Source organism: Hyla sarda, chromosome 3 (assembly GCF_029499605.1).
Source record: "Hyla sarda isolate aHylSar1 chromosome 3, aHylSar1.hap1, whole genome shotgun sequence".
Taxonomy (NCBI): Eukaryota; Metazoa; Chordata; class Amphibia; order Anura; family Hylidae; genus Hyla; species Hyla sarda.
Genome location: NC_079191.1, coordinates 226,440,670 through 226,466,362, shown reverse-complemented (window position 1 = coordinate 226,466,362; position 25,693 = coordinate 226,440,670). Strand labels below are relative to the sequence as shown.

Here is a 25,693-nt window from a genome sequence, read left to right as displayed (position 1 = left end):
ATTAAATAAGGGCCATTGTCCAAAAAGCCGATGGCGGTCCTGTTTGAGCATTTTACAGTCAATATTATTGTATGGAGGTGCTGTCACACACAGGAAAACCTACATGGGCATAAACCTAGGTTTATAGTTATGTGTCAATATCTGTGTTTTTGTCTGTTAACACACATTTTTTATCTTACCTCCAGGTTCTTCTTCAAAGGTCATTTGCTTAAAAGAACAAAGTGGTGAACTTTTTAGAGAGAAAACATCCCTTCACTTTATGTCTGTCCCTGTAAAAGGAATAACAAACTTGGGCAACACTTGTTTCTTTAACGCTGTCATGCAGGTAAGTAAGAACTACTGCTAAGGGCTCGTTCACATTGCCGTTATGCTCTGCTAAAGGGAGCTGTAGGCCAGTCTGTCCAGAGGACGAGAGTTGAGCGGTGAAAAAAAAATAGTGCATATCCTATTTGCAAGGGACCCCATTTAATGGTGTCTGTTGTGCTCTGACCCTTTCTGAGCAGAGATACCGTGTTTCCCCGAAAATACACCCTACCTACAACAAATAAGCCCTAGCTTGAAATAAGCTGCAATATAAGCCCTACCCCGAAAATAAGACTTAAGCAAGTGGTCTTCAATCTATGGACCTCCAAATGTTGCAAAACTACAACTCCCAGCATGTCCGGACAGCCGTTGGCTGTCCGGGCATGCTGGGAGTTGTAGTTTTGCAACATCTGGACGTCCGCAGGTTGAAGACATCTGATCTAGGCATTGCCCGGGCTGCAAATATAAAAAAATAAACTTTAACTTACCTTAGTCCTCCGTTCCCCTGTTGCAAAGGAACCGGCCTCACTGTTCTCCGCTGTTCTCGCTGCGGTCCTGGGGATGGGAACGTCACAGAGCCTTCAGCCTATCGCCGTCCGCAGCGATGTCCTGCCTCAGCCGATGATAGGCTGAGCGCATTGTCATGTAAGGAGTTGGCCGGCTTCTTACATGAGAGTTGGCTCAGCCTATCATCGGCCGAGGCGTGACATCGCTGCGGCTGGTGATAGGCTGGAGGCTCTGTGACGTTCCCATCCCCAGGACCGCAGGAAGAACAGCGGAGGGACCATGAGGCCGGTTCCTTAGCAATGCGGGAACGGAGGACGAAGGTAAGTTAAAGTTTGTTTTTTAATATTTGCAGCCCGGGCACAGGAATACTTAACTTCTCTTTTGGTGCAAAGGTATTGTCCTGTGTTTAGAAGTATAGAGGTGTGTGCTACATAAAAAAACATTCAGGTGTATATGTGGGCCCTTCATGCTCAAGCTACTTTACAAGTACAGCGCAGCGGCTGATAATTATTTGGCGGGAGGGGGGGGGAGAGAAGAAGCCCTCGCGGGTGACATACGGTACGATTAGCCCCCCGATGTGGGGTGCAGCGCTGGGCTGATAAACCGGTAGGGGGGGGGGATGTTGGGGTGCAGAGCTGCGCCCATCACATGTAAATAAAACCCTGAAAATAAGCCCTAGTGTGTTTTTTGGTGACTAAAATTAATATAAGACCCGGTCTTATTTTCAGAGAAATGCGGTAGGAACTTCACTGGTTCTTTTAAATGCCCTATTAGTTAAAAAAAAAAAAAAAGACATTAGAAATAGGAGCAGTTAATGTATATACCGTATGCCTATAAACCCACTATAGGCTTGTCCATGTAATGTAATATGACAGCATTGTTTGTGGGGTCATACAGAGTCAAATCATGTCTATGAGCCTTACACAAGGCTAGTATGTTTACTTATTTGGCTGTGACTATCCTTGAACTCCTACCATAAGAGAATTATTACATTACAAAAGGTTTATGTTATTAAATGTCTTTGAAATTCGATATCTTATTAAAAGGGTAGCTCTATGGGCTTTTCCCATCCCTTAAAAGCAACATCAAAGGCCTCTCCACCCAGCCAACCAGTACCCTAATCTATACTGACAAACGGGAAGAACTCTGAGGCTTGAATCTTCTTTTATAAAAAGTGAAAAATATGTATATATTGTTGAGCTCACAATAGAGGACGCAAGGTTAACTGGGACCTTCGAGAGTAAAAATGGAAGATCTAAGCCAAAATGATGTTTTCCCAGTCCTCAGGGTACCACTCAATCTAAAGGTCAAGTGTATAATAGATAATTGGGTCACTTAGTTCTATAGAGAGATCACCTGGGCTAATGGTATAAAATTATGTATTACTGGAAAACCAGTGAACATAATTAAAATATATTAATAAAATACAATAAATCACAGGGCCCTTGCGGATATATTAACTCCTAAAGGGGTACTCCGCTGTAAAACATCTTATCCCCTATTCAAAGGGGGATAAGATGTTAGATCTTGGGGGTTCCGCCGCTGGGGACCCCAGCGATCTCTACTTCAGCACCCCTGCCATTCGTTGCACAGAGCAAACTGCGCTGCCTGTTGACTGGTCCCCATCTACGCAAAATTATAAAAGTTATAGAGGACAATTTTAAGATGTCCTTAAAGGGCTACACCGCTGCGGTGGTGTCTGGAACACGGAAGCTTGCCGCTTCCTCGTTTGTGATGTCACGCCACTCCCCCTCCATTCAGGTCTATGGGAGGGGGCGTGATGGCCATCACGCCTCCTCCCATAGACGTGAATGGAGGGGGCGTGTCGGCTGGCATCGCCAGTCATCAGGCAAGGAGTGCAGTTTGCTCTGTGCGATGAATGGCAGGGGTGCTGAAGTAGAGATCGCTGGGGTCCCCAGCGGCGGAACCCCCAAGATCTAACATCTTATCCCCCTTTGAATAGGGGATAAGATGTTTACAGCGGAGTACCCCTTTAGGAGTTACAATAAACCGCAGGGCCCTTGCGGATATATTATTTTATTAATATATTTTAATTATCCTTACTGGTTGTCTAGTAATAAATAATTTTATACCATAAGCCCAGGTGATCTCTCTATAGAACTAAGTGACCCAATTATCTATTATACACTTGACCTTTAGATTGAGTGGTAACCTGAGGACTGTGAAAACATCAAAAGTGAGAAAAAAAATTACATGAATATTAATGAACGTCCCGTATAATGGCTAATTTATTTTATTTTTTTCACTTTTATTAGTTTTTTTTCTGGTAAAAGAAGCAACCAGAAATACAAATTTTTTTACTTTTTTTTTTTTTTTTTACATTTACACCATTGTGCAGTTTAATTAACATTGTTTTAATAGTTCAGACATTTACGCACACGGTGATACCACATATATTTATGTTTATTTTTGTTTACATATTTTTATTTTAAAAATGGGAAAAGGAGGGTAATTCTAACTTTTAGGGAAGGGGTTAATTTTTTTTAACACTTTATTTAATCTTTTTAGTCCCCATGGGAGACTATTACATGCAGTCTTCAGATTCCATACGCTAATCAATGGAAGGAGAGCATTGATCAGTGTTGTAGGTGCTCTATTTCTCCAGCCTGCAATGGCTGGATGCAGTATAGGAGCACTGATTGGACAGCAGGGAAGGAAGTAAGATACTTCCCACTGTACTTACAGCTGATCAGGACATCTACCCTGAGCTACCGGGAACAGATTTCGGCACTTTTAGATGTTGTCATCAACTTTTGATTGTGGTGTCTAAAGGGTTATTGGTGGACATCGGGCAATCGGCTTATGATGATATTAGTTGTATATTTGCAGCACTGTATTAGGACAGTAATTCCAAAGTAGTAAAGCACTCTAAAGTTGCAAAAAAAAATTCTTTATTCACTCATCAGAGTTTCTAGAATGCAAAGTTTCAGCCTCACAATGAGACCTTTCTCAAGCGTTTTCAAGCTCAAGGCTTGAGAAAAGCCTCATTGTGAGGCTGAAAGTTGCATTCTTGGAACTCTGATAAGTGAATAAAGACATTTTTTTTTTTGCAACTTTGGAGTGCCGCTTCTACTACTTTGCAAAGGCGAAAGCTTCAGGGGTGCAGGAATACAGGCGCTGACCAAGAAGGGGACCAGTGAAGCCAGGTAGGTATCAAACAGCTTTAATCCAATGCGACGCGTTTGACCGCGCTTGCGCGGTTTAATCAGGCATAGCAAACACTTCGCCGGAAGGGATTTATATACACACAGGTATTAACCCCTGCCTGACTTGGTGAGATTAAGAGAATACAAGATTTTTTTCTTCTTAATAAAAGAACACAAAAAAAAAAAAAATAATAATTATATATATATATATATATATATATATATAATAAAAATACACATTATTACAACATTAACAAATGTGCGGCCTTAAAAACAAGACAAAACATTCAATAAAAAAACTGATTTATGACCAATTGGAATCACAGACTGCAAGCCATCGTATTACATGAATCACCTGCCGCTATAGAGATAAAGTGCAACTGAGCCTAAGAAATACGATATCGCATAATGTATATTGTGCCCAGGGTCAAACATGTTTTATACATTTTATAAATACCGACCGTATTGATCCTGCACATCTCCCGTCCCACCTTAGTGAGAGGTGACAGGAGCAAAGCCGCACGGTATGTACCTACACCTGTGATTATAAAAAATTCCCATCAAAAGCAGGGAAGAGATGTATTATAAAAAAAAATTATAAATAAAAAATATGTATAGTAATGTATATAATAAAAAAAAAAAAAACACATGCCAAAATCTACCTAAAAGGGAGACTGATGATGTAGATATATATCCAGGAGTAACTAATTAATTTCAATAGTCCGAACGGGCACTATCCGAGAAATATCTCCCGGAGGAGGGCAGAGAACGGGAAGTTATGTTATCAGAGAGAGGGAGAAAAGAAAACATATATTTTTATATTATATATTTTTTAACAAAAATACATATATATATATAACTAATGGACCAATATATGAAAAGTGAAGATACATTTTCATAATTAGTAAAGTGGTGGAGTCGCTAACTGGAAAATAGAAAAAAAAAAAAAAATTATATATATATATATATATATATATATATATATATATATATATATATATATATATAAAAGTAAAATAAAAAAATAATTATTTGACATTCTCTATGGTCTCATTAAGCCCATTCGGGACCAATGTAACGAGTTTGTGGATCCAATAGGATTCACGATTAATGAGACGTTGGTATCTATTAACACAATCTGATGGAATAGTTTCAAGAATTATTAATTAAAAAAAATCTAAATTGTTATTATGCTTGAAAGTAAAATGTTTTGAAACACTGTGTAGTAGATATTTGTGTTTGATATTCCAACGGTGCTTATTCATACGGGACCGCACTGTTTGTACAGTGCGGCCCACGTATTGGAGCTCACAGCTACATGTTAATAGATATATTGCAAATGTCGTATTACATGTAACTTTTTCTTTAATCTTATATGATACTTGAGTAATAGAAGAAAGGAAAGAAGTAGTGGATTCTTTAATTAAACTACAACATAAACAACGAGGGCCTCCACAGGGAGCGCAGAAGCCATCATTATATGACCGCAATTGCGGTTTCCCTTTGAATCTACCAGTGACCACCATATTTTGTAAGTTGCTTGCCCGTCTAAAAGTAATTCTAGGGGTAGGGGGAATTAATTCTCCAAGAACAGGATCTCCAAGTATGATTGGCCAATGTTTATGTAATATTTGTTTGATTTTTATTGCTTCTTTATTATAATTGGTCACAAAATTAGTTTTAAATTCAAAGGAGTTATCAGATTTACTAGTAATTTGTGCTTTTGGAATGACTAAATCCGATTGTTTTTTATTTCTTATTTTGTTATAAGAGTTAGTCAGAAGTTTCTTTGGATAGCCTTTTTCAAGGAACCGTCCCCTAAGGACAGCAGCCTGAGCAACAAAGTCCTTGTTCGAGGTGCAGTTCTTCCGGATGCGCAGGTACTGTCCATAGGGGACGCCCCTTAACCATGCTGGATAATGTGCGCTGCCGAAGTTAAGAAAACTATTAATATCCCGTTGATTCTTCACAAGGGAGCGCCTGTTCTTCTTTTGTTTTACAGCTTCTACTACTTTGTAATTGTTGGACATAGGGTTGAGTCAGTACTCGAGGAGCAGAGCCCCCACTATGAACTAGAAGTCATATTTATGGTGCCGGATCTATTAGGACAGTAGATATGATCGTGGTAGGATGTTAGTCCTTCCAATGTTGGGCACTGTGACTCCTCATTTGTTTTCTAGCAACTCTGAGTTATGTGTTTTCTTCAGACAGTCACAACAGGATTGTTCAGTGTGAATAGGGTTCTAGAAATGGCATTGTCTAACAATCCTCTTAACTTAACCAGTTTTGGGGTACATATAGATAGGTTCTGACCCCTTCAGCGGTTTATTGTATTTTATTAATATATTTTAATTACGTTTATTTCATTGTCCAGTAATGATAAATGTTTTACCATTAGTCCAGGTGATCTCTCTATAATACTAAGTGACCCAATTATCCATTACACACTCAACCTTTAGATTAAGTGGTACACTGAGGACTGAGAAAACATACTTTTTTCTTCAATCTCCTTAAAAAAAATAAAAAAAAATATGAGTGACAGTTTCCCTACAAAACCCATATATCTCTGGACAAGCACTTCTGCAGGGCATTATTTCACAAATTAAGTGGAAGACTGCCTGCACCCGCTGTGACCTGCCACAAGCTGAAAAAAGACCTATGCATAGATTGCAGCTAAGGAAAAGTGAAAAGTTTGTGTAACCTCTTAAGGACCCAGGGCGTATGGATCCTGCCGGTCCCTGCCACGCACCGGGCAGCGATCGGAACCGGATGCCTGCTGAAATGCTTCAGCAGGCATCCAGGGCAAATGCAGAGGGGGGCCATGTAGGCCCCCCATGTTGGCGATCGCCGCAAATCGCAAGGGAAATCGCCCTTGTGATCTGCGGCGATACCGGGCTGATCGGGTCTCTGGGACCCGACCGCCCGGTAATTTTGCATGATCCCGGCTGTCACAGACAGCCAGGACCATGCTAAAGTATAGGAGCGAGGTGGCAAGCCTGACACCTCCTCCTATCCCCTGCAATTCTTACCTCGAATTGCTTACCTCGTCCCTGAAGACCCGGATCCCGGCGATGAAGACGGCGGCGACAGGTGAGTGGATCTTCAGCCATGGTCGGGCCCTTTACAGCAATGCACGTCGCCGTAAAGCGACATGCATTGCTGTAATGGGACCATGTATACTACAACTCCCAGCATGCCCAGACAGCCCTTGTGCGGCAGCTCAAACTCGCAGCGGGAAACTCGCTGTAACCCCCGCCCGTGTGACTGTAACCTAAAAACACTACACTACACTACACTAACACAAAATAAAAATAAAAAACACTACATATACACATACCCCTACACAGCCCCCCTCCCCAATAAAAATGAAAAACGTCTGGTACGCCACTGTTTCCAAAATGGAGCCTCCAGCTGTTGCAAAACAACAACTCCCAGTATTGCTGGACAGCCGTTGACTGTCCAAGCATGCTGGGAGTTTTGCAACAGCTGGAGGCACCCTGTTTGGGAATCACTGGCGTAGAATACCCCTATGTGCACCCCTATGCAAATCCCTAATTCAGGCCTCAAATGCACATGGCGCTCTCACTTTGGAGCCCTGTTGTTTTTCAAGGTAACAGTTTAGGGCCACATATGGGGTATCGCCGTACTCGGGAGAAATTGCCTAACAAATTTTGGGGGGCTTTTTCTCCTTTCACCCCTTATGAAAAGGTGAAGTTGGGGTCTACACCAGCATGTTAGTGTAAAAAAATAAATTTTTTACACTAACCTGCTGGTGTTGCCCTATACTTTTCATTTTGACAAGAGGTAAAAGGGAAAAAAGCCCCCCAAAATTTGTAATGCAATTTCTCCCGACTACGGAGATACCCCATATGTGGGCGCAAAGTGCTCTGGGGGTGCACAACAAGGCCCAGAAGGGAGAGTGCGCCATGTACATTTGAGGTGATATGCACAGGGGCGGCTGATTGTTACAGCGGTTTTGACCAACGCAAAAAAAAAATAAACCCACATGTGACCCCATTTCGGAAACTACATCCCTCACGGAATGTAATGAGGGGTGCAGTGAGCATTTACACCCCACTGGTGTCTGACAGATCTTTGGAACAGTGGGCTGTGCAAATTAAAAATTTCGTACAGCCCACTGTTCCAAAGATCTGACAGACACCAGTGGGGGTAAATGCTCACTGTACCCCTTATGTTCCTGAAGGGGTCTAGTTTCCAAAATGGTATGCCATGTGGGGGTTATTTTGCTGTTCTGGCACCATAGGGGCTTCCTAAATGCGACACGCCCCCGAGCAAAATTTGCTCTCAAAAAGCCAAATATGACTCCTTCTCTTCTGCGCATTGTAGTTCGCCCGTAGTGCACTTCTGGTCAACTTATGGGGTACCTCCATACTCAGAAGAGATGGGGTTACAAATTTTGGGGGGGTATTTTCTGCTATTAACCCTTGCAAAAATGTGAAATTTGGGGGGGAAACACATTTTAGTGAAATTTTATTTTATTTTTTTACATATGCAAAAGTTGTGAAACACATGTGGGGTATTAAGGCTCACTTAATTCCTTGTTATGTTCCTCAATGAGTCTTGTTTCCAAAATGGTATGGCATGTGTTTTTTTTTTTTTTTTGCTGTTCTGGCACCATATGGGCTTCCTAAATGCAACATGCCCCCCCAAAACCATTTCAGAAAAACGTGCTCTCCAAAATCCCCTTGTCGCTCCTTCGCTTCTGAGCCCTCTACTGCGCCCGCCGAACACTTTACATAGACATATGAGGTATGTGCTTACTTGAGAGAAATTGGGCTACAAATATAAGTATAACTTTTCTCCTTTTACCCCTTGTAAAAATTAAAAAATTGGGTCTACAAGAACATGCGAGTGTAAAAAATGAAGATTGTGAATTTTCTCCTTCACTTTCCTGCTATTCCTGTGAAACGCCTAAAGGGTTAAAAGGCTGACCGAATATCATTTTGAATACTTTGGGGGGTGCAGTTTTTATAATGGGGTCATTTGTGGGGTATTTCTAAGATGAAGACCCTTCAAATCCACTTCAAACCTGAACTGGTCCCTGAAAAATAGTGAGTTTGGAAATTTTGGGAAAAATTGGAAAATTGCTGCTGAATTTTGAAGCCCTCTGGTGTCTTCCAAAAGTAAAAACTTGTCAATTTTATGATGCAAACATAAAGTGGACATATTGTATATGTGAATAAAAAAAAAAAATATTTTAAATATCCATTTTCCTTACAAGCAGAGAGCTTCAAAGTTAGAAAAATGCAACATTTTCAAATTTTTCATAAAATTTTGGGATTTTTCACCAAGAAAGGAAGCAAACTACCAAAAAATTTTACCACTATGTTAAAGTATAATATGTCACGAAAAAACAATCTCAGAATCAGAATAACTAAAAGCATTCCAGAGTTATTAATGTTTAAAGTGACAGTGGTCAGATGTTCAAAAAATGGCCGGGTCCTAAGGTGTAAAATGGCTGGGTCCTTAAGAGGGTAAGCACCAGTCCCAGTATGAAAAAGAACAGAGGATAAGAGGTCATCCTCCCTAACCTGCTTGTGTCTCACTGGACCTGTCCTCTCTACCTTACACAATTCTTCCTCTATAATCTTGTCTCTGTTGAAAGGGGCACACCACCCAGCACCCCCACACCTCAGCAGCAGTGCTAATCCTCTCCCTTGTGGATTTCCCCCTCTTACTTATGGAGGATCTCAGAAGAATGGAAACAAATGGACAGCCCTGGCTCTGGCACCTCGAATAAGAAAGTGTGGATACTACTGAGAGAGTGCAGAAACTGATGTCAGAACCAGACTGTGAAGAACTCCAAATCAAGAAAGGCTTTTTCAACTCATTCCTTCCTGCTTGTTAGGTGGGGGAAGTACAGGAGCCGCAGAGATCATCATCCTGTGGCAGATGGCTTATTGCAGTTACAATGCTGGCATCATTGTGGTTTGACGTGTTGTCTTTAGGTGCTGTCTGTTGGAGCTGCCTCTTAGCTCACAGCGCTCTTGCACCATGTTTATCTGCTGCTGTGCCCTTACAGCCTGGTGCCCTGGGACCCCTTTGCAGGAACAAAATAGTGGAAGGATGCAGCGCTGCATGAACGCTACTGTTATATCTGTATTGGCCTGTGTTCACACACAGCTATAGGTTTGGTTGTGTGTGAACAGTTTTATGTTCCCTGGTCAGGGAATAGTTAATAGCCTTTTGCTTGCTAGCCAATAGCTTCTAGGGTGTGTCTATTTAAAGTCAGCCCAGTCTAGCCTCTGGGCTGGTGATTGACTTCATTATATCCTGACTTGCTAAGATGATGGAGCGCTGCATGGAGCTCTTGGTGAAACGATCTTTGTTTGAGCTTTTAATCTACTTTCTCTGTTTTAGCATGCACTTTGTATTTTCTGGTTTTAGCCAGTTTTATGTGGCCTGCTCTTAGTAGATTTTAAGCTGTGTTTGTTAAAGAACAACTGTAGTAGAACACTTTTATACATGTCCGTGTCCGGGCCTCAAAAATAAACAAACTCTTACATACCTTCCTACGAGCCCCCATTGGTCCGGCACAGGCCTCACAGTCCGGCAGTGCTGACGTCATTCCACTTCCTGGGGACGGGGACGCCGCAGAGCCGTTGGCGTATCACCGGCCGCAGCAATGTCCCGCCCTGGCAGGTGATAGGCTGAGCCCACTGTCATGTAAGAAGCCGGCCAGAGCTCCTTACATAACAGTGGGCTCAGCCTATCACTGACCGGGGCAGGACATTGCTACGGCCGGTGATACGCCGATGGCTCTGCGGCGTCCCCGTCCCCAGGAAGTGGAATGACGTCACCACTGCCGGACCGTGAGGCCTGTGCCGGACCAACGGGGGCTCGTAGGAAGGTATGTATACGTTTATTTTTGAGGCACGGGCATGTATAAAAGTGTTCCACTACAGTTGTCCTTTAAGTTGGTTTTAGGATTTGTATGTTCTTTATGCTATGTGTCTGTTCATACTGTGTTTTCTCTTGTATCCATTTACATGAAGTTCTGTGTTTTATATTTCTGTTTTCCTACTGGGTCAGCTTCTGACCACACTGTTGAGTGTGCCACTGGCCAGTAGTCTATTTGAATTTATTATTAATGGCTACTTCGTTAGTGGAGTGTCCAGTTTGTGTGTCCAGTCTGAACAGTGTCCAATGTTGCATCCCTGTCACCGCTCCATGGGGACTCCTTGTCTACTGGAGGTGTTTTGAGGGATTGCGATTTATCCTGTCTTGTGAACAGTGTTCTATAATTATATCCTTTTTAGGGCTGCACAATATATCGCGAAAGCAATCGAATCACGGTTTTTGCTTTTTGCGATATATAGCAATACAGCCCCCGTGGAAAATGTGCAATTATCTGCTCGGGCCGGCTCCCGTGTGCTGCTGTAGGCAGGGGCCGGCCGGAGCAGGTTAAAACATATTTAAAGGAGATGTCCGGTGCTCACTTTTCTTATTTTATCCGTTCCGGGCTGAAAAATAAAAGAAAACAAATTTTCTCTTACCTGCCTAGGCTCCCCCGGTGCTTCAGTACAGGTGTTCGGTCCCCGGGCTGTATTCTTCTTACTTCCTGTTAGCCTGGCATGTCACACGGAGCTTCAACCTATCACCGGCTGCAGCGATGTCCCACCTCGGCCAGTGATAGGCTGAAGCTCCGTGTGACGTGCCGGGCTAACAGGAAGTAAGAAGAATACAACCCGGGGACCGAACGCCTGTACCAGAGCACCGGGGGAGCGTATGCAGGTAAGAGAAAGCTTATTTTCTTTTTTTTTTTGCAGCCCAGAACGGATACAATAAGAAAAGTGAGCACCGGACATGTCCTTTAAATACTAAAATTCTGTGTTTGCCAACCAGGGTGCCTATGGTTGTTGCAAAACTAAAACTCCCAGCATGCCCGGACCAGCAAAGGCTGTCCGGGCATGCTGGGAGTAGTAGTTTCACAACAGCTGGAGGCACCCTGGTAGAAAAACACTGAGCCAAGAGAAAGGGCACAGGGAGAAAAATGAAAAAAAAAAAACTTCTGCTCACCTACTCCCGGCCCCTTCAGATGCTGTTTCCCTCCGTGCGGTCCAGTGTCTCATCTCTTCTCCATACAAGCAGTAGGACCTTTCCCTTTTCAGCCAATCACTGGCTGCAGCGGTGTCACACGTTAAGCCAGTGATTGGCTCATGGGGAAAGGCCTTTTTCAGCAGCAAACGCACTAGCTTGGTGATTTGAAAAACGCCCGGAAAACCTAGTGTATTGCTGCAGTACAAAATGTGGGAGGGGGGATGTGACATAGGAAGATTGTGACAGGGAGGAAGATTGTGACGGGGGGAAGATTGTGACGGGGGGAATGTGACAAGGAGAAGATTGTGATGGGGAGTGTGACAGGGGGAGAAGATTGTGACGGGGGGGGGAAGATTGTGACGGGGGGGGAGGAGTGTGACGGGGAGTGTTACGGGGGAAGATTGTGACGGGGAGTGTGACGGGGGAAAATTGTGACGGGGAGTGTAACGGGGGGGGGGAGATTGTGACGGGGGGGAGATTGTGACGGGGGGGAATGTGACGGGGGGGAATGTGACGGGGGGGAATGTGACAGAGGGGAAGATTGTGACAGGGAGTGTGACAGGGGGGAAGATTGTGACAAGGGGTAAGATTGTGACAGGGGGAGGAATGTGACAGGGGGTAAGATTGTGACGGGGAGTGTGACGGGGGGGGGGGGAGATTGTGACGGGAAGATTGTGACGGGGAATGTGACAGGGGGTAAGATTGTGACGGGGAGTGTGACGGGGGGGGAAGATTGTGACGGGGGAATGTGACGGGAAGTAAGATTGTGACGGGAAGATTGTGACGGGGAGTGTGACAGGGGAAGATTGTGACGGGGAGTGTGACAGGGGGAAGATTGTGACGGGGAGTGTGACGGGGAAGATTGTGACGGGGAGTGTGACAGGGGGAAGATTGTGACGGGGAGTGTGACGGGGAAGATTGTGACGGGGAGTGTGACAGGGGGAAGATTGTGACGGGGAGTGTGACAGGGGGAAGATTGTGACGGTGAGTGTGACAGGGGGAAGATTGTGACAGTGGAATGTGACAGGGGGAGGAATGTGACAGAGGGGAAGATTATGACAGGGAGTGTGACGGTGAAGATTGTGAAGGGGGGTAATGTTACAAGGGAAGATTGTGACGGGAAGATTATGACGGGGAGTGTGGCGGGGGAAGATTGTGACGGGGGAATGTGACAAGGGGGGGTAATGTTACAAGGGAAGATTGTGACGGGGGGAAGATTGTGACAGGGGGGAAGATAATGACAGGGAGTGTGACGGGGAAGATTGTGATGGGGGGAGTGTGAAAAGGGGGGTAATGTTACAAGGGAAGATTACAACAGGGGGGAAGATGGTGACGGGGAATGTGACTGGGGGATGTGACAGGGGCGGGAGAATTTGATGGGGGGGAATGTGACGGGGAGGAATGTGATTGGGGGAATGTGACAAGGGGAGAATGTGACGGGGGGGAGGAATGTGACAAGGGAAGGAAGATTGTGACAGGGGGAAGATTGTGTTGGGGAGTGTGACGGGGGGGGAATGTGACAGGGGGGAGAAATTGTGATGGGGGAAGATTGTGATCGGGGAATGTGACTGGGGGGGAATGTGACGGGGGAAGATTGTGACGGGGGAATGTGACAAGGGGGGGTAATGTTACAAGGGAAGATTGTGACGGGGGAAGATTGTGACAGGGGGGAAGATTGTGACGGGGGAAGATTGTGACAGGGGAAGATTATGACGGGGAGTGTGACGGGGGAAGATTGTGACGGGGGAATGTGACAAGGGGGGGTAATGTTACAAGGGACGATTGTGACGGGGGAAGATTGTGACAGAGGGGAAGATTATGACAGGGAATGTGATGGGGAAGATTGTGACAGGGGGGAGTGTGACAGGGGGGAGTGTGACAGGGGGGAGTGTGACAGGGGGGAGTGTGACAGGGGGGAGTGTGACAGGGGGGAGTGTGACAGGGGGGAGTGTGACAGGGGGGAGTGTGACAGGGGGGAGTGTGACAGGGGGGAGAATGTTACAAGGGGGAGAATGTTACAAGGGGGAGAATGTTACAAGGGAAGATTGTGACAGGGAAGATTGTGACGGGGGGGGTGGAGATTGTGACGGGGGGTGGGAGATTGTGACGGGGGGTGGGAGATTGTGACGGGGGGTGGGAGATTGTGACTGGGAATGTGACAAAGGGGGGGGGTAATGTTACAAGGGAAGATTATAACAGGGGAGAAGTTTGTGACGGGGGAAGATTGTGACTGGGGAATGTGACAGGGGGGATGTGATGGAGTGGGAAATGTGATGTGGGGGAATGTGACGGGGAGGAATGTGATTGGGGGGAATGTGACAAGGGGGAAGATTGTGTCGTGGGGGGAATGTGACAGGGGGAGGAATGTGGGGGGGAATGTGACTGCGGGAGGAATGTGACAAGGGAAGAATGTGTGGATAGTTGTTAAAGGGAGGAGATTGGACATGAAATATTTATTATATTGCATCACATATAGATATCGCAATATTTAGGCCCATAATCGCACATTTTCCCCATATCGTGCAGCCCTAATCCTGTTGTATCCGTTTTCTGAGTTGTAATTTGGCATCCCTGTTACCTGTCCATGGGGACTACGTGTCTACTGGAGGTGTTCGGAGGGATTGCGATTATTCCTGATTAGCTAAAGATCCCAACCTGTCCGTGGGGACTCAGAGGGTATTGTTATTCCTGTGTTTACCGGAGGTGTTTCTAGGGGATTCAGCTTATTCCTGTTTTGTTTCGGGAATATGTTCAATCTCATCCGTTTTCCTGTCTGGTGTTTTGAACTCTGTATGTTTATTAGTTCTTGATTTCAGATCTTTGGAGTTCTGTACATGACTACTGATTTATAGTGTCCTCTGTTCACAACCACTGAGTCCTCTGTTCATGTCTGCTGATATAGTGTCCCCTGTGCTGCTCACTGATCTGTGTCCTTTGAACGTAATCTGTTATGGAGTTCTATGTTCCTGTTATGTTTCTGGTTTGTGACTGACTATTTATTAGTATTTGTTTTTATTTAGGCCCCTGCACTTTAGTTCATGGAGGGACCGGCGCCCAGTTGTCTATCCACCGTTTAGGGTGGATGGGCAAGTAGGCAGGGAGAGCGGTTTTAGGGTCAGTTTAGGGCTCATTCTCCCTGTCCCCTGGTCGGTCCCTGACAGCTTCATGCCCTTTATTATCACAATTAACATCTGGGACCTCCACCAGTTATAAGTTATTGCACATCCTAGCAGAATGCCATCACTTGATCAGAAAAGTTTTAAGGTGGTCTTAGGCTTTGGTTTTTCCCTCTGGCCCAGCACCTGTTTAAGGATGGAAAGTGTAACACTTTTTGTTTTAGGAACTCCTTTCCACATACACTTGGCGAGATGCAATCGAAGACCTGCCAACAGCAAGGCATGAAAGTCAACGACTATAGAAACATCTAGGAGGAGATTTATCAAGGTTTTTTTTATTCTTTTGCTTACAAAAGGAACACAAAAAGTCGCACGTGCGCATAAGCAACTTTTTGTGCGACTTTTGTGGGTAAGCAAAAAATACCAATCAGCCCTACCTAATTAAATATCAGTTTTCACTTTGCAGTGGTTGAGAATTTATGAAGTGCGAAAGTCGCACGTAAGCAAAAAAAGTCACAAACCCCCTTCAAAAAGTCGCAAGTGTAAGCCAGGTCAGACCTGCCTTACAAGCAATATGAGACCAATTTTTGAAAAGTCCCACAAAAAGTCGCAACTGCGACTTTTGTGTGACTTTTTGCACAGCTCTGCTCCCCGGGCACCCGCCAGCATTTATCACCCACCTCCTAGCTGTTGCAGTACTACAACTACTGGTATGCCCTTACTGTGAGGACATGCTAGGAGTTATAGTTACAACAGCTTGCAGGTGGGTGGTAGATACGGGCGGGTGGCTGGGGAGCGGAGCCTGCCGACAGGAAAATGAAATTAGGCGGGTTACAAAATAAAATAAGACGGGTGATGTGCAGGCGGGTGACAAACAAGTCAGGGAAGCTTGTTTCCTGGTTAGTACATTTAGGGTGAAAGAAGTGGTAAAAAAAAAAAAAAAAATGTTTAATAAACACATATATTTATATTTCAACAATAGAAAAATACAGGGGGCTCACTGTAATATATCTTGTAAAGATTGGTGCAATTCAGTGTAATATACAATACTCTCCAAAAGAAAAAAGGCTCACACTGAAAATAGAATGCACACCATAATATCTAATGCAATAGCTTTATTACAAATTACAAAACAGTCAAGTTACAAGTTTAAAACCATTAAAAAGGCTCTCTGAAGAGCCACAACACAGCCTCAGAGCAGGGCCATGACCTCCTGCTCTGAGTAAATGACCCGGTCCTACTGGTAATCAAATAACAATCAGTGTCGACTCCATGTGGCTATGAACATGCAGGTGCATACATAGACAGAGCAAGCACTCCTATGATAACAGTGTAGTCCTATATCACAGCAATAATACAAACAATACTATACTGGAGCAATGCCGTCTTATACAATACCACAATAGAATGCGATTCCAAGTGTTTAAACTTGCCCAATATGTCTTAATGGCAACCAGGATCCATATAGCGGCATCATGGAAGAGACCAGTATTGACCTTCTCCCTAGTGCTAGATAGAATCAACTCCATTATGCTCAATGAAAAATTGGCGGCCATTAGAGAGGATCAAATGGATAGGTTTGATGCAGTCTGGGAGTCGTGGCTCAACTCGCCCTGTTGTCCTGACATGTCACATAGTTTTATGTTGTATTAGGATGGTGGGGGGGGAGGGCGGGTGAGTGGGGGGGGGTGTACATTTGGCACATGGGAGGGTGGGGGGGAGAGTGCATTCTATTTCCAATTCCCATATTCCATCGTCTACATATGTATCATCTGCTGCACATGGACCACTTTATGTTGCACTGCAAATATGTAAGGGGTCCTTGTCTTCTATGTGAATATATTGTGACCTGACTGTTCTTGATTTCTGTTGGTCTTCGGATCAAATGTTTCTGTTCTTTATGCTGTTATTCTCTGTTACCTTTTTCTTTATACTAATGATCAATAAAGCTTCATTGTTTGACGGCTAAAATACCTGGCAGGTGCAGTCTCCAATGTCCCGACATGGCGTGGTGAGCTCCATACCGGAACTCCACACCATGAACTTCCTGTGTGCAGCCTCAATGCCGTCCCCCATTGTGAGGACCTATCTCTGCACAATGCTGCCGAGCTCCATGCCGGAATTGAGTATGCCTCACTTCCTGTGTGTAACTTTGATGCAGGCCCATGTATTCACGGGACTCCGCATTGCTATATGGGTCACATGTTTCGAGTCACGTGATGCGCCTCTAAACGACGCGCGCCACGTGACCACCTTGAGGGTCCCATGATCCGAGTCCCGTGACCCTACTAAGATCACAGTTCTATTGTGGGGTATGTCTCTAGCACAACTGAATGCGCATGCGTCCCACGTATCTTATAGATTCCCATATACAGAAGGGTAAGTATAGGGGCACATGCGCACTCAATTGCAAAGGGTTCCCAGCAACCAAATTCACTAAAAAAAACGTGACAAAAGGATATTTATATGTGTATGAAAAACCTGCACCATAAAATTAATAACAAATTCTGTGAATAAATATGTGAATCCCTCAGCCCTTATCTTATTAATAACCTAAAATGGTATCCATTATTATTTATTTTAAATGTATATTTTAAATTATTCTTTATGCATGTTTCATGTTGTAAATTTTCCTTTATTCAATGTTTTAAATATCTTAGTATTATTTTTATTTTTTTATTATTTATTTATTGTTTTATATATCAGTAATTTTTTGGGGTTTTAATTTTTAATTTTTTAATTTATTTTTATATGATTTTTTTAATATTATATTTTTGTATATATTTAATTTTTAATTTTGTTTTTTTATGATTTTTTTTTATTTTTTTGTATCTTTTTATATTTTTTTTATATGATTATTAATTATGTCTTTATATTACTATAATTCTAGTTAATTATTAACACCCCTGAAACAAATTATTAGTACGGTATGTTATATCCCATGTGACCTTATGTGTTGGAAATAAACAAAACTAGAGAACCCCAAATCACGTGTCAGTGAAATCGTAGCAATCAACAGCATTGCACTGACCTCACAAGGGACCCCATATGGCCCATACATGGACCGCGCCTGCCAGGTCTCCAAACATCCACCACATCAGAAAACTTGACCATATAAGATATGTTGTAATGATATACGTTTATGCTTGATTATATCTGTACAAACAGTAAAAAATGATAACAGAATGAGAATAACATATTTGTGCATATATAGGCATACCGCCTTGACCAGTTCATCAATTGTTTAAACCTTCAAAGTGTCCCTGGTATCCAACCAATTTTTGTAAGTGGAGATCTCTCCGAAGCAAAGATGAAATAATAACTCGTACTTTCCCACAACAGAACAGCATGGCGCTTGATAGTTCCTGCTGATCGGTTACATGTGAGTTCGTAACTTCGTTATCACGTAAACAAGGATTTTTCTTTGGAGCAAAAGTTCATTAGTATTGCATGCCCAACTGCAGTTCATTTGTGCTGTATGGTATTACTCTAGCTCCGCGATCTCCTATGGGTATATAATTCGATTAACATTCTTTGATATTCTGTTTTCACACTGTGCACATTTAGTCTCTCACATATTCACACAATAAGCCTTAATGCATGCACTAGTGAGGGTAATATGGACCCATACATGATTACACATGTATGGGTCCTTAATGCATTCCTTAATGCAGGATCTTGCCCTTATCAAGGATACTCTGCAGTCTTAAAACCAAAGGACCATTTTTAACAAGCTGAGTACACACCTCTTTTAGTAGTAAGTAGCAGTAAGTTACATGTGTAGCTGTTAAGTTATAAAAGTACCATTTTTGTTAGCAGCTGAAGAGTCAAACTTGTGCTGTTGTCCCCCAGTTTCCTTCCACCCCCTTTTCTGCATGATTGATGTGAAGGGCTTGGCTTCCAACACTTTGGCCCTTATTTACTAAGAGTGGAGTGTAGGTTTCTTTGTGGGTTTTAATTCCCTACAATTTATTTTCCACTGTATTTCCTAAGGTTTCCCTACATTTTCCACTTTCCCTACACTTTGCTTTTTTTACACATGTTCTGATCTGTGGGGTTTTCCTCAGCTCAAATCCACCACATTTTATGTGGAAATCTTAGTAAATATGTTGGGTTTTTGTGAAAATGTCGGGAACACGCCCCTTTTTTGGAGGCCACGTCCCCTTTTACTGGCGGTTTTTTTTAAATTCCGACGCAAAATCTGGCGCAGACAGAATTTCTGGCACAATGCGACAGGATCTGGCACACAACCCGACAAAACATGTCGGGTTTGCAATAGTAAATGAGGGCCTTTGTGTCAATCAGTCAAAGCAGGATGGAGGACGGTAGGCATGCTGCTGCAGCTCAGCCTGATCAGTTTGAGTCTTCTACTGCTAACAAAAAAGGCACTTTTATAACTTTACAAACAGCAACTAAGACCATGTTCACACTTTAAAAAGGCTGTAAATCGCCAAAAAGCAAACATTTTATGCTATATGTTTGACCACAGGACAGTCTAATTGTGTGTGAACATCGTCTAAAACTGATTACTGGTGTGTAAATATGGCCTAGCCGTATGGTTTATTTTATCCCCCTAGCACTTATCTGCCAGGATCTCCAGCTCTGGACCTATTATGAAACTGACAGATTTATTTAAGGAGACCTTACCTTAGAACTTTCACTCAGACGGAGACACTCCCTCGGGACGTCAAGCCACGCCACCTTGTGACATGTCACACCCCTTCCATTCATCTCTATAGGAGGGGTGTGATGGCTGCCACGCCCCCTCCCGTAGGCATGAATGGAGGGGGTGTGGTGTGACGTCACGAGGGGGCATGGAGTGACTTCACGTCTCAGTCTTGGAAACCCAGCTGCGGGACCACTGCGATCAGACATCTTATCCCCTATCCTTTGGATAGGGGATAAGATGTCTAAGGGCGGAATACCCCTTTACAGCCTGCCTTTCTTTTAAAGGCTAATTGGGTTTATATGTCTAATAGCAGAGTAGAGATTAACCTCTATTTGCTTTCAACTTAAACCAGTAGTACCTATACAGCACATCTTTTTATTTATTTATTTTTTTACTATGAAGGAAACATCTTAGATACCAGCAGGTACAAAAACTAAATAAATAGCATTTGCAAAAGAAGTAAAGTTTTATGAAGATATAGATGGGTAAGAGTGCCCAATTTTTTTTCTTACCCTCGCATGGAGCATCAGCCTAAATGCTCAATCATGACATCATACAACACTTAGTTCAGAGGAAAAAAGGACTGGGGGTCCCCATTCTGACAATCGGTCCGGGTCCCACTGGTTGGACCTCCAAGGGTCCGACCTGTATAAAAAATGTAATAAAATGTTAATGACTAGAATTCCCCTTTTAACTTGTGAATGTTAATTAAAGTAGAATAACTTTTCTAACATGAGAATTGTTTAGCAGCCTAATTTGATGTTTTTTTTTTATGAAGTTTAAATCTGTGTTACAGAATCTTGCCCATACCCACGTGCTAACAGAAGCGCTGTCTGAAATGAAGGAAAAGGCCACAAAGTTGAAGATTTGCCTTAATGAAGAAAACTTGGTAACCAGACATAAAATGACCTTTTCCAATTACCTTATTGTGCCAGTTTGTTAGGGACATAGAGATCTGCCTAGGAGGCAGGCCATAAAAGGTCATTACTTTACCAGGGTTTAATGTTTGAATTTCCTGTGCCTGTGAATTTTTATTAACTCTCTCAATTTGTAACACTGTTCCCTTTTTACCTCTTTTGTATTTAAATATATTTAATGCTTATTTCTTTTAAAAGGAAAAAGCCACATTGGTACATATAATAGGAAATTACAGTAATAGCAGTTTCCTAAAATGTTATAATTACCTGCTTTTTGCCAGCAGGAGCAATACAATAGTAACCCACAGGCCTACAGAGAAATTAGTGTTCTCACTTTCACCTTGCAGAGCAGTCCAAAGAATCCAGGTACTAGTTTTGCAGCCTGTATTCCATAATACATAGCTAATATGGAAACCTGCATCTATCATAAAAATAGCTTATGCTAGGGTTGCCTGTGTGCAGCCTAAATATTATACTTTACCTCTATGTCTAAGCAGGACATTATAAGCTCTGTCTTACAAAAACTAAGCTCCAACCACCATACGGCTTGTGTCAAGAATTGTAGATTAAAAAAATATATAAAAAATCAAAAGAATGTTCACGGGTGAAATTTGCTTTAAGGGATTAAAATTGTTAATACTAATGTAGTATTGCTAAGATCTTTTATTTGTCTCAATGTTTCGACTAGAAGTGTCATAGCTTCATGGTGACTCTCACCAATGTACAGTAATGAACATACAATTCAAGTGATAATATTGTACTGCATCTGTTGATACTTATTCTTTCTGAACAGGATCAGTTAGTGATCAGCCTCCCTAATCCTGGACCTCTCACATCAGCGGTGGTCTTATTCTTGCACAGTATGAAAGAGCCAGGAAAAGAACCATTGACTCCCAAAATGCTCTTTAGCCAGCTCTGTCAAAAGTAAGTCATTATGTAAAGAGCATTTCTACCCATATATATCTTACATCACTTACATCTATTTATAAATATATAGGTATATTATTAGGAGCAGTAAGGACTAAAGAAATACATAGGAAAACTTTATTTTAGAAGACATGCCTCTCAAACTGTTTAAGGGTACTTTCACATGTACGCAAGATTTGATGTGCAGGATTTTCTACTGCAGATTTCAATGTAAACTAAATGACTGAGCACAAAAAACACTAATTTAATGGGGACTTCCATGCGGAACTACACTGGAAAATTACATGGAAGTTATTTTTTATTAAAAAAATGCTGAGAAAAAATGGATCTAAAAATTATTTCCTTACACACACACACACACACACACACACACACACACACACACACACACACACACACACACACACATATATATATACAGTGATGGCCGTAAATGTTGGCACCCCTGAAATTTTTCAAGAAAATTAAGTATTTCTCACAGAAAAGGATTGCAATAACACATGTTTTTCTATACACGTTTATTCCCTTTGTGTGTATTGGAACTAAATCAAAAAAAGGAGGAAAAAAAGCAAATTGGACATAATGTAACACCAAACTCCAAAAATGGGCTGGACAAATTTATTGACACCCTTTCAAAATTGTGGAAATTTTTTTATTGTTTCAAGCATGTGATGCTCCTTTAAACTCACCTGTGGCAAGTAACAGGTGTGGGCAATATAAAAATCACACCTGAAAGCAGATAAAAAGGAGAGAAGTTCACTTGGTCTTTGCATGGTGTGTCTGTGTGTGCCACACTAAGCATGGACAGAGATCTTGGGTCTTCCAGCAGGACAAGGACCCCAAACATATGTCAAAAAGCACCCAGAAATGGATGGCAACAAAGCACTGGAGAGTTTTGAAGTGGACAGCAATGAGTCCAGATCTAAATTACATTGAATACCTGTGGAGAGATCTTAAAATTGCTGTTGGGAAAAGGCGCCTTCCAATAAGAGAGACCTGGAGCAGTTTGCAAAGGAAGAGTGGTCCAACATTCCGGCTGAGAGGTGTAAGAAGCTTATTTATGGTTATAGGAAGCGACTGATTTCAGATATTTTTTCCAAATGGTGTGCAACTACCGTATATGCCGGCGTATAAGACGACTGGGCGTATAAGACGACCCCCAACTTTTACAGTTAAAATATAAAGTTTGGGATATACTCGGCATATAAGACTACCCCTCCTACCGCGATGTGCGGTACCTTGTAGTTCCCCCTTACATTAGGTAGGCATCATGTTCCCCCACATCAGGTAGGCAGTATAGTTCCCCCCACATTAAGTTGGCAGTTCCCCCACATTAGGTTGCCAGTTCCCCCACATTAGGTTGCCAGTTCCCCCACATTAGGTTGCCAGTTCCCCCACATTAGGTTGCCAGTTCCCCCACATTAGGTTGCCAGTTCCCCCACATTAGGTTGCCAGTTCCCCCACATTAGGTTGCCAATTCCCCCACATTAGGTTGCCAGCTCCCCCACATTAGGTCGGCAGTTCCCCCACAATAGTAGGCAGCTCCTCCACAATAGGTCGGGAGTTACCCCACATTAGTAGGCAGTTACCCCACATTAGTAGGCAGTTACCCTCACAATAGTAGGCAGCTCCCCCCACATTTGTAGGCAATTCCCCCACATTAGGTCAGCATTTCCCCCCACAATAGTAGGCAGTTCCCCCACAATAGTAGGCAGCTCCCCCCACATGTGTTGGCAGCTCCCCCCACATTTGTAGGCAATTCCCCCACATTAGGTCAGCATTTCCCCCCACAATAGTAGGCAGTTCCCCCACAATAGTAGGCAGCTCCCCCCAACAAACATACAGCTTCCAGCCATATACAGTGTATGGCTGCAGGCTGTATGTCTGTACTGCCCCCACAGTGTTCCGATCACCGCTCCTCCGGCCCGGGTCACCATCTACTACTATGGACCATAGCAGTAGGTGCCGGGACTGGGGAGCGGTGACCGGATCACTTAATATAGCACGGCCGGTCACTCACCAGGCCCCGGTTGGCGCACGTCCTCCTGCGCTCCTCTTGGTCCTGCGCTCCTCTGCCTCTATGGTTGTAGGCACGGGACATCACTGACGTCCCGTGCGTACAACCATAGAGACGGAGGAACGGATCGCAGGAGGACACGCGCCGCCGGGGAATGGTGACCGGCGGACATCCTTATGTCCCGAAAATATTTTTCGGGACACAGGGATGTCCGGCATAGGAATACCTATGATTATCTGCCCGGGCCTGCTCCCGTGTGTGGCTGCAGGCGGGGGCCGGCCAGAGACGGTAAAAACGAATACTGTATACTAAAAACCAGGGGGCCTCCAGCTGTTGTAAAACTACAACTCCCAGCATGCCCGGACAGCCTTTGCCGTGCTGGGAGTTGTAGTTTCACAACAGCTGGAGGCACCCTGGTTTTTAGTATACAGTATTAATTTTTACTTGCTCTGGCCGGCCCCCGCCTGCAGACACACACAAGAGCCGGCCCAGGCAGATAATCAGAAGTTTTCCTATCCCGGACCTCAATACCCGGCGTATAAGACGACTTTTCAGAAGAAAATTCAGGGTTAAAAAGTCGTCTTATACGCCGGGATGTATGGTAAATATTAAGTTAAGGGTGCCAATAATTTTGTCCAGCCCATTTTTGGAGTTTGGTGTGACATTATGTCCAATTTGCTTTTTTTCCCCTCCCTTTTTTTGGTTTAGTTCCAATATACACAAAGGGAATAAACATGTGTATAGCAAAACATGTGTTACTGCAATCCTCTTCTGTGAGAAGTACTTAATTTTCTTGTAAATTTTCAGGGGTGCCAACATTTACGGCCACAACTATGTAAATATGTGTGTGTATGTATGTATGTATGTATATATATGTATATATATATATATATATATATATATATATATATATATATATATATAAAAACACTAAGGCAAGAGGAGCACTGTGCCAAGGATTCCAGATCCAGCTGGGTGCTCAGCTCCAGGAACAGACCAATTCCCAAGAAAACATCCTATAAGGTAGAAGCGGCACTCCAAAGTTGATAGAATCTAAGTTGTGGTTTATTCACACATCTTTGCAAAAACAGCGACGTTGGGATGCCAACGTACAGGCATGGACTGGCGAGGTCTCCATTGATTTTAATGGCCTGAATGTAGCTAGCTAGTAGCTACATTTGGGTCATCTTCTAAATGTATACATGTTTTGACTGGGACACTTAAATAGGCACTGTCAGATATAAAAACTTTTGATATGTTGTAAAGCATGCAAAACCAATAGGTTTTGCAATTGCTTTCATTAAAACAATTTCAGTATTTCATACTGAAAAAGCCAGTCAAAAAACTGCCTCCCTGCCTCCTGGGATACATACCAGCCTGGCTGTGTCCACAAGTCATCACCTACGTCATGGACCCACTTCATGATTGACAGGTCTGCAGATCTAAAGCTGATGTGATCGGCTCCTCACTGTCTGTATTTACTTCACAGTCTCCTGTGTGAGGAGAAGGGGGGAGGGGCGAGAGTACACTGCTGCCTGTGACCAGATGAGGAAAGAAGATGGGGACTGAATGGAGGATTTTTTTAGTTTAACCCCTTAACGATGCAGGAGGTAAATGTACATGTCCGCCATTAGCCCCTCAGATGCCGTGATCAATACAGATCACGGCATCGGCAGCATTGCAGACACTAAAATGGATGATCGGATCGCCAGCAGCACTGCCGTGGCGATCCGATCATCCAGCATGGCATCCGGAGGTCCCCTCACCTGCCTCCGCTGCCTTCCACGGGTCTTCTGCTCTGGTCTGCGATCGAGCAGACCAGAGCAGAAGATGACCGATAATACTGATCAGTGCTATGTCCTATGCATAGCACTGAATGATTGCTATAAATAGTCCCCTATGAGGACTATTAAAGTGTAAAAATAAAAGTAAAAAAAGTAAAACAAAAAGTGAAAAAACCCCTCCCCCAATAAAAATGTAAATTGTCCCATTTTCCCTATTTCACCCCC

The 25,693-nt window shown here is 43.3% G+C and overlaps 1 protein-coding gene across 7 annotated transcripts in view; it reads left to right on the top strand.

The window, feature by feature from the left end:
• USP45 (ubiquitin specific peptidase 45) overlaps positions 1-25,693 on the top strand; it is a 170,693-nt gene that overhangs the window by 56,836 nt on the left and 88,164 nt on the right. For all 7 annotated transcript variants that reach the window (XR_008891292.1, XM_056566177.1, XM_056566172.1 and 4 more), the window contains 3 exons: positions 186-325; positions 20,620-20,712; positions 21,534-21,664. Coding sequence is in view for 6 of the 7 variants with exons in the window: in XM_056566177.1 (XP_056422152.1) it covers positions 186-325; positions 20,620-20,712; positions 21,534-21,664 (364 nt within the window). In the remaining variant the exon portion in view is untranslated. The remainder of the gene's footprint in view (positions 1-185; positions 326-20,619; positions 20,713-21,533; positions 21,665-25,693) is intronic.